The 14,085-nt window shown below is 40.5% G+C and overlaps 3 protein-coding genes across 5 annotated transcripts in view; 1 reads left to right on the top strand and 2 right to left on the bottom strand.

The window, feature by feature from the left end:
- The window catches only part of LOC125763711 (uncharacterized), a 107,067-nt gene that overhangs the window by 19,516 nt on the left and 73,466 nt on the right, over positions 1-14,085 (top strand). The window lies entirely within an intron of this gene.
- LOC125763722 (uncharacterized) lies at positions 3,375-4,154 on the bottom strand. Its single transcript, XM_049427131.1, has 3 exons — positions 4,015-4,154; positions 3,754-3,930; positions 3,375-3,674 (listed from the first exon to the last, which is right to left on the bottom strand). The coding sequence occupies exons 1-3, from the start codon at positions 4,069-4,071 to the stop codon at positions 3,483-3,485; spliced, it is 426 nt and encodes a 141-aa protein (XP_049283088.1). The 5' UTR covers positions 4,072-4,154; the 3' UTR covers positions 3,375-3,482.
- LOC125763721 (uncharacterized) lies at positions 4,813-5,551 on the bottom strand. Its single transcript, XM_049427129.1, has 3 exons — positions 5,440-5,551; positions 5,189-5,365; positions 4,813-5,098 (listed from the first exon to the last, which is right to left on the bottom strand). Exons 1-3 carry the CDS (start codon positions 5,494-5,496, stop codon positions 4,904-4,906), a joined length of 429 nt encoding a protein of 142 aa, XP_049283086.1. The 5' UTR covers positions 5,497-5,551; the 3' UTR covers positions 4,813-4,903.

Here is a 14,085-nt window from a genome sequence, read left to right as displayed (position 1 = left end):
GCAGTGTACATTAGCCATTACGCTTGAGGTTATTGTATAATGTAAACATTTTATTAAAACTTTACCATATATGGCTCATGTGCTGTCTAACGACTGTTCTATTTGAAAAACCGTTCTCTTGATAAATAAAGTCCAGATTTAAACCCTCTTTCTGCATCATAAACACAGGTATTCATTGCTTGTACGTATCTCAACAACTGTAAGACTTGAAAGAGATGTTGAGTAAATTAAAACTCTGTCATCAGCTAAACGCATCAAAAAGAATGCTTTACTCCCTGGCAGAACTCAGCACCTTCTCCCCGATCGCGCTGAAGTTATTATTTTGATTGAGTTTTCTCTTTTTCCCGTCTCACCTTTCCGCTTCATCCCTGCCACTGCAAAGTCACCAAAGTTCACCACTAAGTTTTATCCCTGAACGACTTCAAGTTCACGAGTGCATGATGTGTTCGCCGTCAGCGCAATGTGACGATCTCGGGCGAATGACAAAGCGAACAGAACTAAAACTCCACTAGCAGCTAACCATACCGGAAGCACTGGGACTGTGGTAGGAATTTCGCAAATTTGTTTCGTTTCAATTTGTGTTTGCTTTCCCGTGGACTGGGGAGTTAGCCACGGATGAAAAAAAAGGATGGGAAACAAAAGCAAACACAAAAAAAGGCACGGAGTTTTATCAAAAAACCGTTGAATTATTCATGAAGTGTTCATGATGATCCGCGTGTATCACGACGCAAGCACGGTTGCTCTTCGGAGTCTGTCTGGTGATCTTCACGATAGTCGGTGTGTACTGTCCCGGGAGAAGATTTTGCTATTTTTGCAACGATCCGGAAGATAAATCTTGCTTAAACTCTCCCGTACTTCCCGCTAGCCGCTGTTTGGGTGGGAAGGGCGTTAGTAGAAGTATTAAATATAATAAAAAGCTTATTGAAATGAGCATCACATCAGCAGAATGAAACATGAAATGTTTTGTTTTGCAATCAAACAAACAACACTAAAAATTTCACATACGTCCTTCAATACAACTCATACATATTTCATACGTTTATCAATTTCAAAGACAGTTCCTACGTCCATCAATTTTCCGTCAATTTTCCAATGTCCTCTTTCTATCTGAGCGGCGTTTACCGGGTGGTTGTTCGTTAGTGTGTGATTTTATAATAATTTAGAATCTTAATCCTATATGGTATCCTAATTAATGTATCAATAATTCATACTTCATTCTGACATATAAAACGAAACATCTCCATATTTGAAATATTTCGCAAAATTTATATGTCCAATCCGCTTGCTCCAATGCATACCATTGTGATTGTTGTGAATTTTTGTACACCAAAAAAAAATGTCCCACTCATGCTTGGGTTACATTCCTTGAGGCAACGCAATATTACATCAAAATGGTACTCCTTAAATGTTACCGAAATGAACGGACGTCTGGCACGAAATGCTGTTTGTAGCTATAAATAGTACGTTCTCATTTCATGCTTTCTTGGCAGAAATGATGGGCAAAGAAAAAAAAGACACACCAAATTCCATCAAATGTGGGCACAGTGAATCAGAAAGAGTTGATACAACCAGGAGAGGAATCGAGGAGCAGCGCTATGATTGGATCAAAGACATCATTTCCTGCAGGGGCGAAAAAATGTTTTTCTTGGTTTTTCTACTTTTTTTTCGCTCTCTCTCCTTCTCCAGTCGATGACCACACTGGGGGTATGCTTTTGATAAAGACAGCTAGCCCACGATGGGGCAAAAATTCTCTCGGCCCCCTTGTCAGGCGAGACTTACACAATCCCAAATGTATCCTTTTCCTCTGCCAACAAAAGTGCCCTAGAGTTTGATTACAGCGGTGGTGTTTATACCTTTTTTTTGTGCGATTTTTATTCTCTCTATATTCTTGGAAAGACGAAACCATCAAACCTCAACGGAACTATTTCACAGAATTCTACGGTGTAGTGGGCGATTCGGTAAAAGACTCCCGAGACGTGTACCCGATAAATGGTCAAATGTAAAATTCAACAGATCCAACCCAAGGATGGGTCCATCTTCTATCGCATGCGAGATAAAATACGGTACCGATTCGGTCGAAACAGTTTGTGTCGCTGGCAGGACACACGATCCTTATCAAATTTCGACCACGTGTGTGGTCAATTCGGGATTGGGATGTTCCATTAGGCAAGGAGCTGGGAGGTAGGGATTCCATTTTTGTTTGAACTGTACGAAGGTGGAATGGAAGATGCCCTTTTTTTTGTTTACGCATAATCCGGCCTGGAATTTAATCCTTAAGTGTTTACGATAACACACATTCAATTTATGGAAATCGTTTGAAACGCACTGTTGTTGGGCAAATATTCCTGAACGACCAAAAGTAAGTCAAATATTTAGTCGTTTACGAGGTTTGTTACAACTTTTTTAAGAAAGTTTTGATTCCAAAGATATTCTATTGCATCCAATTACTAACTTTCGATTCGAATTCACAATCAAAACAAACTGCTTCATCAGAATAAATAAGAACTTTTTGTTTAACTTCCTGCCAAAACGTAGCCATTTTACGTTTGTGTGCTTTTGTAAAGCTTCTCCCCACAGTTATTAAAGCATGGAAAACGAGAAAAAAAAACTGTAAATGAATGTCCTTTCATTACTCCCCTTAATGAAAGCCTTTATCGCCCATTATTATGTTCGGAGTTTGTTTTTGCAGCTTTATTTATCATCACTTTACGCACTCCAAAGGCTCCAGCTCGTCGATCACAAACTGACCCTTAGCCTGAATCCAAGTCTTTTGCATAATAAAAAAAAACTGTTGAGCGGCATCAGGAGACTGTAATGGACTTTCTACACTTTGGGACTGTGGCGTTACGTTTTAATAACTTCGAGATGTGTTTTTTTTGTGTCCCTTCGGGCTTGTGCTCATCCACCATCCGTGGGAGCGTGCCAGCCTGGTGAACTCTACCTTCAGCGCTCTTCTCCTTCAAACGATCCATCTAAAGTTGAAACGGTTTATAGCAAGTTTTTTGTTGTTGTTGCCTCCGACTTCAGGACAGTTAGTAACAGAACCTGTAGTCACTTAGAACAACAGAGCGGGAGAACCCTTTTTGCGTGTGTACTCTCAACCAAAACCCAAATCAACCTTCCTCCCGGGGTGGTTCAGGGCTCAAGGGATTTCAACCGTATTATTAGAGGCTTGGTTTCGAGCGAATCTTCAACTTTTTGGTGACGTGTTCAAGATGGGTCGTTAAGCAGCATGTTGACATAGCATTGTTTCAATAATTCCACCTCTTTTCGGAATTGGTCGGCAAATGCTGGTACCAAAAAACAAAGCGGGGTGCCGTCATTGTGAAGGAGAAATTAAACAAAATGAAATCATTTCCATACCGGAGAATAGTAGGACGAATAAATGTGTATTGGCGAAAATCGATTATTCCGCTACTTATTGGTAAATAGTGTTTGATTATTTAACATCGACACAGAAGCATCAAACCGTTGTACAATATCTACAGCTTCCAACATTTTTCCGTTTGTTTAACAAGATTGTGAAGGTTCCGATAATACATCGGTCGACCAGATTCCATGCAATCCGACGAATATTCCGCATGTGTTTTGCAGGCGTAAGTGAATCGGGCATAAAATTTATTCTCGTGCTGTCTAGCTTTATCCACCATTCTGTTCAAACAATCTGACGATAGCTGTAGGAAAATGGAAACAATGAGATTTTAAGATTAAAAGCGCGAATGATATATCCCCATACGGTAAATGTTTACTTACCTTTGTGCCTTTGGGCAAACATAACGCTTTCTGCATAAGAGGAATACGCAGATGCATCCTTATGGCGTCCTTCACAGTGTGCTGGTACACACTGTTCTTTGTTTTGTCCAGTTGGATGCGTCGGAAGTATGGCAACAATTGCTTGGAGTGCCATTGTGTGGCTTCGACTGATGAAAGCTTTATAAACAAGAAAAGCATTAAAAGAGAAGTGTAAGAAATGAAAAGTTAGTAAGGCAGTTGAGGTGAATTATTTAACCGCACCTGAATCAACCATAACAGCCCCGTGGTAACAATTATCAAAATGACTTTGGCTTCCATTTTCTTTATGTTAGCTGCGTTTTCACCTCAAAATGACAGAACTTGTATGATGACAATTCTTTTTAAGCGAAGAGACCGAGTATGATGTATTTGTAGGCGCAGGTGCAACGAAGGAAGTTTGATGTTCTATGTGACAGATTTGTAAATAAAACTTAAGTAAATTTGATTTAATTGTTACTGTTGGTTGTATAGACATGAAGTAAATATTATCATGTTTTGTTTATCAAATATGAGATTAAAAAACTTCCAATACATGTTATAATTCCGTATTTTTTTAAAATGATAAGTCTTATACACTTCAAATAACGTGTTAAGAAAATGTAGCTACTTACTGTAGCTGAACTGATGAAGAAACTAAGAAGAATTTCTTCCATAGAGTCCCAAGAAATCTCCTGGCTAAGTGTTTAAAAATTGTAATACTTCAATTCTATACGCATATTTTAAGAAATATTTATAAAATGAATAGAAATAATAAAAAGTCACTTATATCTAAGTTCTTCGATCACAAATGATTGAAAAATCAATTTAAATTTCAATTTTATTGCGTATTTGATACCTTTGGGTTTTTTTCAAATTTCTGAAGAATTGGGCAAGGATTATCAGTATTTTGACAGTTTGTTTCACTCACAAAAGAGTAAATTGCAAACAGCTCCAGTAATCTCCGATATGTTTCCGAAAGAGGTAAAATAAAATGAAATATTATTATTAAATTATCTTGCAAAGTCCCATTAATGTACAATATTGAATGTTTCACATCTCGTTTGATGCTTAAATGATTTATTGAAGCAACAATTCCTTTGCGCGATAAATTCATTATCCATCTGTGCGTCGTCTAGCTCTGCAGCAGACATTTCTCCGTCTCGGCAGCCAGCTCCTTCAGCCCATTCAAATATTCCGGTTCGGCCGCTTCCAGACATTGCATCGAATATTGGTCATGCTCGTGGCAGTTGTAGCTGAATCCGGCATAGAAGGACTCTTCAAGATCTTTCACCTTGGTGACCATTTGCTTCAAGCACGGATCGGAAAGCTGGCATATCGTGGAGTAGAAAGCAAACGATGGGTAGAAAATAATATTTTGATCAGTTGTAAACAGGCACTTGAAGACTTTGTAACCAACCTTGGCGGTAGTCGGGAACGAAAGGGCTTTGTTGGAGAGTGGCTGTCGGAGCTGGTTCTGCACACCGTACTTTGCTCGATTTAGGTAGAATGGTTTCTTCGACCAGTCAAAATCTAAATCTCGGAACAATTTCATCAGCTGCAACACATGCTTTCCGGCTGCTTCGGTGGGTGTTGCCTGGGTAGGTAATGGAAAACCGTACAATTTTCGCGACCGTTCATGGCCAGGGTAAGAAGAACAAAACTACTGACCTGTAGTAGACAGATGACCCCGAGGGCAATCAGCGAGACGACCAGTTTGGGCTGCATCTTAATAATAATCTTGAGAACTGAAGCATCTGGAGGGTGCTTTTCATATTTATACTCACGCCGTAAATCTCACTCGCAACGTAACCGGTGCTGATCGTTGTTTAGACAAGCCCGTCTTCGACCCGTTTGCATATGATGGAGGTAAAATTAAATTCAAACAGAAACGCTCTGTTTGCACAATCAGTGTTCCGCTTCTGCTGTTGTACCTTGTTCCGGCGGCAGAGAACCGTACCGGTTGAGTAAATCTTTGAGCTGACTTTGATGAATATGGCAATGCATAACAACGAGCATCACAACTGGATGGAAATTGCAGCTCCGTGCTGTGATGTTGCTGTAGTTTTGCAAAACTCATTGGCCTCGGGTGATGCCACCGGCCAGCATTGTTGTACGGGAACGGAGTACATGTAAATAAAATTACAACTTCTGTAATCAGTTGTTCTGTGTCTTGTTTAACGCTAGTTTCGGGCGCACCAGCGTCTGCAAATGTCCCCAAGGTGGCCGTGTGCATCCGGCAGTGCTTACCTAGCGTCGGGCATTCTGCCAACAAATCGGAAGTGTTTCATTTTTCCCAGCAGTCTCCCTCCCGTGTTGAAAACAAATAACGGAATGGTAGCGAGAGATGCCCCCCCTCCCTTTACCGGATCTTAATGCCTTTTCAGATTCAAACGAATCATGAATAAATTTGTACTTTATTGTCGCTACGTGCCGCAGCGCATTCGGAGCGTTATCCCAGGGCAGGTCTTGTAAATCAGGAATAATTTGGTCCTTCGAATCACACCGGCTATGGTGAGATGGAGCGGTAAGCAGTACGAGAACACCGGACGTGCTTGGTGCTCACTGTTCGAGCTTCCGTTCATTCATTCGCCCGAAAGAAACAATCGACGAAAAAGGGTCAACCAGGGCAAGGGTTGAGTGTCGTTGTTGGGGGTGTGGGGGAAAAAACGGTCGCTTTATGGATTATGGAACTTTTGGCTTGGATGCTTCCGTATTTGTGTACGAATGTGTGCTTATTTATATTTGTTTGATTCCAACACTAGGCTTTTCGGTACGATTGAGTGAGATGTGATGGGGCAGATGCTTCCCCCTGGTGGGGATGGGAAGGTCGATTCTTTGTAAAAGCAGTTCGAATTGGAATTTAATGTGAGCTACGTGATGAGGTTATGGGATGGTGCTTTAAAAATCTGATACGGTACCTGGTAGTTTATGGGTTACGGTCCATTGTGCGAAAGCACAACATCCATAACCTGGTTTTGCGAACGTGTCGATGACAGTCGATTTAGTCTACGGGAATAAAAATGATTCTTTGCGAAAATCCTTTATTAAATAGATTGTCGATTATGCATATTCATCACCATACTTCACATGAAATTAATTAGAATGGGAAGATTTAGGGAATAACTTTACTGATAGGAAGGAACCATACTCAAAACTTTTCTGGTTATACAATTAATTTGCAGTGTTAAATAAATATGCAAAATGGATGGTGTCGAAAAAAATATGTTTAAAGCACGATGAATATTTAATGTAATTAATGTTCCTCTCATCACACGTTGAATGTCATTCATCAAATTTTACGTTATCTCACTAATAGTTGCTTGGTTGAAATCAGAATTTTCTATTGGATTTCAAACTATTGCTAGAATCGAGGGAAATTGAAGTTGAGGTTTCAGAACTGAACTGGTGAATAATACAATCAGCGCTTGGGATCTTGTTCCATATTCAACTTTGCCATCCTGCAGACCCTTAATATGTTTTTTTTTTAATTTTATATATTTTAATTTCAATGTTTGCACTCGCTCCAGCAATCGTGTTGGATGATGGAACAAAATGTCAAAATGCAAAAAAAAAATCACAATTGATCCAAATTCTTTCGAATCACTCAAGCTAAACAATATCGAAATACCGTTCGCTTGCGATACGTACCACGCCGCGAGGTTTGGCGAATCAATTTAGTATGCATGCGAGAAAACGTGGTAAGTAAATGTATTGTGAAATATTTCACGCTCCCAAAACCCACCCAGTTCGGTAGTCCATCAAAACCGAACCCCGTCAAAAGGTGTTATGAATTATGGAACGGTTCAGTTCTTTTTCAGCACCATTGAGCACCGATGTGCAGCAGGTGGTATAAATCAAATATAAACTTCAAATTAACTTCTGTTTCGCTTCAACCGTAGAAGTCCGTGCAATGGTTTTTCGGAGGTAAAAACGTGTGAAACATTTCACAGACTGATGCAAAGTAACCGGTACCCGTTTGCACGGTTTGTGGAGCTAGTTAGTTCAACAGTCCTGCTGAACGAAGCTGTCCGAAAGGGAACGTATATACGTTCTGTGTAAAATAATCTTACATATTTTAATGGTAGCTTCACAAGAAAAGCACATTCATGCCGGTTTACGGATATAAAAGCCGGTACCTAAATCAAAACTGTTCAACTTGTTAGATGAAAATGAGAGGCAAAACCATAAAATAGAAAAACACAAAACGATGAATAAAATTAATCTTGAAGTGCTGGTCGTCCGAGATGAGACGCAGCTACTTGCTGTATGATTTATTGGTGGAAATTTTTAAGGCATAAATTTTCATAAAACTCATACCCGTACCCGTATACCGAGCGCGTGTCGTGATAATTATTAAACAAAAATCAACACTAAAAGAAACCAAAAAAAAAAAACAACAATGCCCAAAAACTTACCGAACTTCCATCTCGGTCGATCGAAGCGAATGGGAAAAGTTTCCGGCTTTTCGCTGGAAAATCGGTGGCGGATCGTAAACTGTGTACTGCCTAGGCATTGGTCGTCGTCTTCCATTACGGTTGCGGGAAAATCATTCCTCGGAACGGACCCAGAAAATGGATTTCGGGAAAGGGAAAATTAATGAGCTGTTGATTAGCTTTGAACCAGCGCCATTTTGTTGGATTGAATAAAATACAATGCGCAATGTAAGACGAATTTGGAATGTGAATTGCGAGGTTTTCCCCACCGCTGAACGCTTTTCGTCGAATGTTTAAATGGAAATTTAAGCATTTTTCCGACTGAAAAGCTTCTTTCTACGGAAACCGTTTTATTGCCTACTTCATCACCCGCCTGGAGGTGGGTAGAAATGTTGGGGTATCCTTTAATCATTCTCTTCAAGGTGAATATTTTTTTTGCATACTTGAGAAAGGAGTTGTTCATTAGTTTACTGCTGGCATTACGGTAGTACATGAGCATCCATCGTTCTAAGCACAACGAATAGCGAATGATAGTCAATGTCTGTCCTTTTTTTTTGAGCACGCATTCATCGCACAGGAAACGACGCTTCCGCATCGTAACAAAAGGCTCCCACTAGCAGAGAAAAACCCGGTCCCACTACGCTACAACCATTTTGCATGCGGAATTGTTTTGCCAACGGAATCATCGTTACGCAAGAATCACCGCGAGCTTTGTGCTCGGAGCGGCTTTAAGCTTTCCGTTACTCGGTCGGCTGTTCATATGCGTGCGCTCCCTCCCAGGTACGGGAGCCGACATTTTGAATTCATAATTTGCTTCCCAATCCTCCGGGCTAGCTTTCCCGTGCCACAGTGCGCGTGCAGTTTAGCAGTCAGCACGGTCCGAACCTTACAGGCAAAAGATGTGAATAATAAAAGGTCCTTCATGATGATTGTTATTCTTTGACGGTCAGAAGGAAAATGGCCGGTGTCGCAAAGGTGGTGTGTTTTGTGGACTGTTGCGCGACTGCATCCTACGCTACTTGGAACGGGAGGGAGGGTTTTATCATTTGCCAGCGAGACGACCATTTTACCCGTCCATTCACCTCTGGGAAATGTTTTTGACCATACCGAGCGATGGTTTGGACTTTTCCCAATGAATAGTCAGGGTTTACCGCCTGGGGGAAATTGGAATGAAAATGGAAGGAGTGACAATAAAAATTGATGGCAATACGCCAACTTTTTTAATGGGAATAAGCTTTATCGTTGTGCTTTCGTTCACCATCGGTAGAGCGGTAAGATGAGGGAAGCCTTTTTTGTTTTAACTGGCGCCAGGAGAATAGGTTTTTAACTCTGCTTCTGTTTTTTGTTGTTCTTCTTTACTGTTTACTGTTATGTTTGCATCGTGTCGTCAATTTAATTTAAACTCAAATGAGTCTAACTATAACTTGCATTTTAGGCTATAAACGAAGAAAAGTTTGTTTATTAAATTAGTCGTTTTTGTGCATACCAATCAGTTGATAATATTTCGGTACATTAAAAATTATTAACTAATAACAGTTTATCTTCAAATCATTGCCCTGTATCAGATGGCAGATGGTTGTCTTGATTATTTCATAATTATTGTTATATTTAGTGTTGAGTTTAGTAGCTCTTTTGCATGAGTTGAACGAACAGCTCGCGATCAGGAAGGTAAACGGTGAGCAAACGAGAAGAGACCGATGAGCACGTTAAGCAACAAGTGACAGTCATTGGTTAATACTAAGTTATTAAATCTACAAAAAAGCGATAAACTAAACGAAAAAAGAACTATTGTTCCATTAACTGATCCTTACAAATCTATCACAGGTCAATGCGTAGAAGTAAATTATCATTTGCCTCATATTTTCATTTCTTTTTTTTAATAAAAAAAAAACAATCGCATTTCTCTTCTCTCCGAAAATATTCCATCTTGTCATAACTGCATGCTTTCATCATCGAGGCACGACAAAAGCCCCAGTTAAGCTGTCGGGCGGTAATCATAGCCTCGGGGAGAAAGACATATTCATCGAGAAATCGTGCAACTATAGGCACTCAATCATAAGGGATTAGGCATCCGCACTGGCTGCTGCTCGGCAATACGGCAATGCCAAATTTGTCATCCGTCGACCGCCTTCCCATTCCAACTCCCCAGGAATACGGGAGCAAAGAATCTGTTCATTCCGACCCGAAAAAAAACCTTCCCACTCCCGCAGGCTAGTGATTATGAAAAGTTGCCTGGCAAGTTCTCGGTGCTCTGATGCTTCCCGTTGCCATGCTGACGATACGAATGTTTTTGCTAATGATTAATTTTTCAAACTCTCTTCCAACTTCCATCCCCCCGGGCCACCCCAAAAACCGAAACTGGTGTCCTATCTTCGGTGTGGTTTGCCAACCGAAAGCAACGATCTTTGTCTCCCGTTGTCGAACATTTTATTCACTCTGTGCCACCACTAAGATAGTAAGGAGGGTTTCTTCGCTACATATAGCCAAATGGGACTTTTTTGGGGTGAAAAAGATGAGAAGGGAAGAGGGATGTTCCATACGACACGTTTCGTTTGCTTCGTTTCGAGCTAAGAAGGAAACTTTCCTAGGACAGTGGCAGAACACATGGGGATGTTACAGTTTTGCAACATTACAGAACCAATGGGCAAAGCCCATTCGTTGGGTAGGACAAAAAATAATTTAATTTAATTTTAAGTCGATTCGTTTGAGATAAATGAACAGATAAATCTATTTTAACTAATCATAATGAGATCAATAACTTCAGTAAAGGTCACTGCAGTGAAGGTACAAATGAAGATTGTTTATAATTGTTAAATTTGTCTCTTGTTTTCTCAGTGTTCAGAGCATTCCACAATCTTTTTGAAATACACTATTTTAACGAACACATAAAGGAAATTGTGTTATTACGTTCCTTCACATTTTAATCAATTACTGACACAAAAATCACTTCACAGCTTTGGCTAGCTGAAGATAACCAACCTGGTCTTTATTATGAATGCATTATCGCTCTATTTTAATTTGGTTACGGAAACTCCTCGTACAATGTTCCAACTCAACTAGAAAATTCATTAACAAATGCAAGAAAACAAAAATTGACCAATTCGGTTTCCCATAGTGCGAAGCGCAGTAATTTACCTTCGCCAATGTTTCACGGAAGAAGAATTGGTAGCGTTCGTCAAGTAAATTATGTTTTATGAACGCCCAGTGCCTAAAGGAACGACTAGTATTCCGCCTGGAAGTAACACGACATTAGTTGCTATCAGGCGACCCATTTCCGTTGTCCTGTGGGAGTGATTAGGACGGGAGGATGCACATCTCGTTGTAACATCGCCTAAACACACACACACATATGGTTGACACAATGATGTGCACGGTCGCAAATAACAACATCGAAGCAACGTCAATCTAACGTCATCCCCTGTACGTAGTTCTCACTTCATCCCCATTTGCCCAGTTTCCCAGCGCAAAAGAACTCATGCTAATGAAGTCGGAAGCATTTTGCTGGCACCATAATTAGCGTGCTTCGGGTGAAAAGCGCTATCCTTCGGTTGTGGCTTATATCACTTCAGCGTGAACATTCAGATCCGTCGTGTGCTACCGGCGCAATATGCACTGGAGCGATGGTTCAAAGCACGGTGGCAAGACATTCCGCACAGTGAGCGCGAAACTCGTTAAACAATTTTCCGTTACCGTTTTTCCCATCAATCCATCATTTCGGTCCGCTTACCGGTTGCTTCCTTCAAACCTGGTGGGGCGAAGAAAAAATCGTTCCCGAAACAAACGGCACTGAGAGTTGTGCTGAAGGAAAAATGCCAAACATGCCGACCATCGTCGGTTGCTTGACTTGTTACAACTAAGGAGAGAAATATTTCATTTTCTTGTCTCGTTGTGTCGGTTAGATTTTCCTTTTCTGTGTATGTTTTATTTTTTGCACCCACCCGAAAACTTCAGCATTATGGCTGACGGCTCAATAACAGTTGTACATCTGCATTTAATATTACACCAATGTCTCGGGAGCAAAACGTTTTTTTCTTGTCGCGATGCTGTGTGAAATTAAATTATATTTTATTTCCCTCTTTGCTTTGCTTCCCTGTTTGCCTGGAAGCATTCATCAACTCAATGGCGTTTACTGCTTTACGAACGTTCCGTTTTGTTCCACACACACACACACACACACACACACACACACACACACACACACACACACACACACACACACACACACACACACACACACACACACACACACACACACACACACACACACACACACACACACACAGGACAGGAAATAAACGGAAGTTAAAGTGAAGCCACCAAAGTCGTGGAATATGGCTTTGAACTTTGGGTTTGAAGCCACTCCGCCCGTTAGCGTTCTTCATCAGTGTAATGTAATTTTTATCAAAATCACCTCACCTTACAAGCCGAACAGTGCTGCAAAGACAAAAAAAAGTGCTTGAAGTATCGTATAAAAAATGGGAAATAAAAATCTTTCCGATGCAGGGCACGATGATTTAAAGGAGGAAATTTGAGCTCATTTAAAATTTATAGGCCGATAACGCCAAACGCTTCCACTTTTTTTCCCTTTCACACTCTTGCTCTTTATCTCTATGATGGTGGTACTTTGATAGGGCAGTAAAATGAAAAAAAAACTCACCAGTTCGATTTCCATCCAATCACAAACTGGCGGAAGTTCCATCGCGCAGGTTGTCGGTTAAGTGCGGAGTTTTTGATTGCACGCCGGTTGTGTGTGAGAGAGAGTGTTTTTCTTTTACTTTCATGCTTCGTGCCTTCTTTTCCTGTTTGGTCACGAAACGACCGGAAATGATCGATGAAAGCGGAAAAGCCATATTAGGAAACCTTAACATGGCAATGGTTTGAAAACTCCATCCTGGCCACATTCCGACCGGGGGGCCGACGAGCGCTCTTGAAACCTGTTTTGCAGCAGGAAATTTGACCTTCCTCTCGGGAGTGATTTAGAGAACATAGGCAAAAAGGTGAAGAAGAAAAAAACAAATGAAAAATTGAATATTTGTTACAAAAAAAGAAAACAATTTCCTCATATCTGTACTATATTGTAAAACTTTAAGTGATTTGTTACGCGTATTGCATACCTTTTAGGCGATTTAGGATTTGAGTGAACGAAACATTTATTTCGCATTGTTTATGTCTGGTTAAAAGGAACTACTCTTAGCATAAATTTATTATTCATGCTTTTTTACGATAAGGCGTTCACAAATGACGAAATCCGAGAATCTGTTTAGATAAATTTCAATCATCTGTCCTTACGGTGAAATGAATTTTTATGAGCTTCATGATTATTTATCCCCATGATTTACCTTCTGCCGAAACAATTTCGATTCCATACCATCAATCAACGTTTGCCATCATTGGTGTTCGATAGAAATGCTCTAGTAAATCGAACCGAACATACCGTCGGGATGTGAGTCAAAATATATTAAATCGCTTCAAATAATAAGAAAAACGGTAATAAAACAATATTTTTTCTCCATTTCAAACGAACTGCAAACTAGGCCAATGTTGTATTAACCTTTACCACAGGCTAGTGGGTAACCGTACCGTACAGTAGCCTGACCTGAAGTTTACCATTTTGAAACCGAATCTCATTTTCTACCTACGTGAAAAACTCATCCGAACAGAGATTGAACGGACACGTCCTGTGGGTTTTGCCAAGGCCCACATTTGATTGACGGGACACTTTCGGCCGGGGCCGGAAAACAGATTTTGTCTGACCTGTCATCCCAACCCATCAAAGGACACATAAATCCGGTTAAAGGGATGTGATGTTTGCTGGTGCTAGCCGTATTAGGTAGGCCACCTTTCATCACTGGGTACGGAGGGGGTGCTTTGTGACATGTTT

This window comes from Anopheles funestus, chromosome 2RL, assembly GCF_943734845.2.
Source record: "Anopheles funestus chromosome 2RL, idAnoFuneDA-416_04, whole genome shotgun sequence".
NCBI lineage: Eukaryota > Metazoa > Arthropoda > Insecta > Diptera > Culicidae > Anopheles > Anopheles funestus.
The sequence above is the reverse complement of the archived record's forward strand: the minus strand, read 5'-3'. Positions and strand labels throughout refer to the sequence as shown.

Coding starts and splice junctions, on each gene's coding strand:
- LOC125763722 (XM_049427131.1), bottom strand. CDS start 4,071: ATGGAAGCCAAAGTCATTTTGATAATTGTTACCACGGGGCTGTTATGG. Junction 3,931..4,014: donor GGCTGTTATGGTTGATTCAG/GTGCGGTTAAAT, acceptor TTGTTTATAAAG/CTTTCATCAGTCGAAGCCAC. Junction 3,675..3,753: donor GTTTGCCCAAAGGCACAAAG/GTAAGTAAACAT, acceptor ATTTTCCTACAG/CTATCGTCAGATTGTTTGAA.
- LOC125763721 (XM_049427129.1), bottom strand. CDS start 5,496: ATGCAGCCCAAACTGGTCGTCTCGCTGATTGCCCTCGGGGTCATCTGT. Junction 5,366..5,439: donor GGGTCATCTGTCTACTACAG/GTCAGTAGTTTT, acceptor TTACCTACCCAG/GCAACACCCACCGAAGCAGC. Junction 5,099..5,188: donor CGTTCCCGACTACCGCCAAG/GTTGGTTACAAA, acceptor ACGATATGCCAG/CTTTCCGATCCGTGCTTGAA.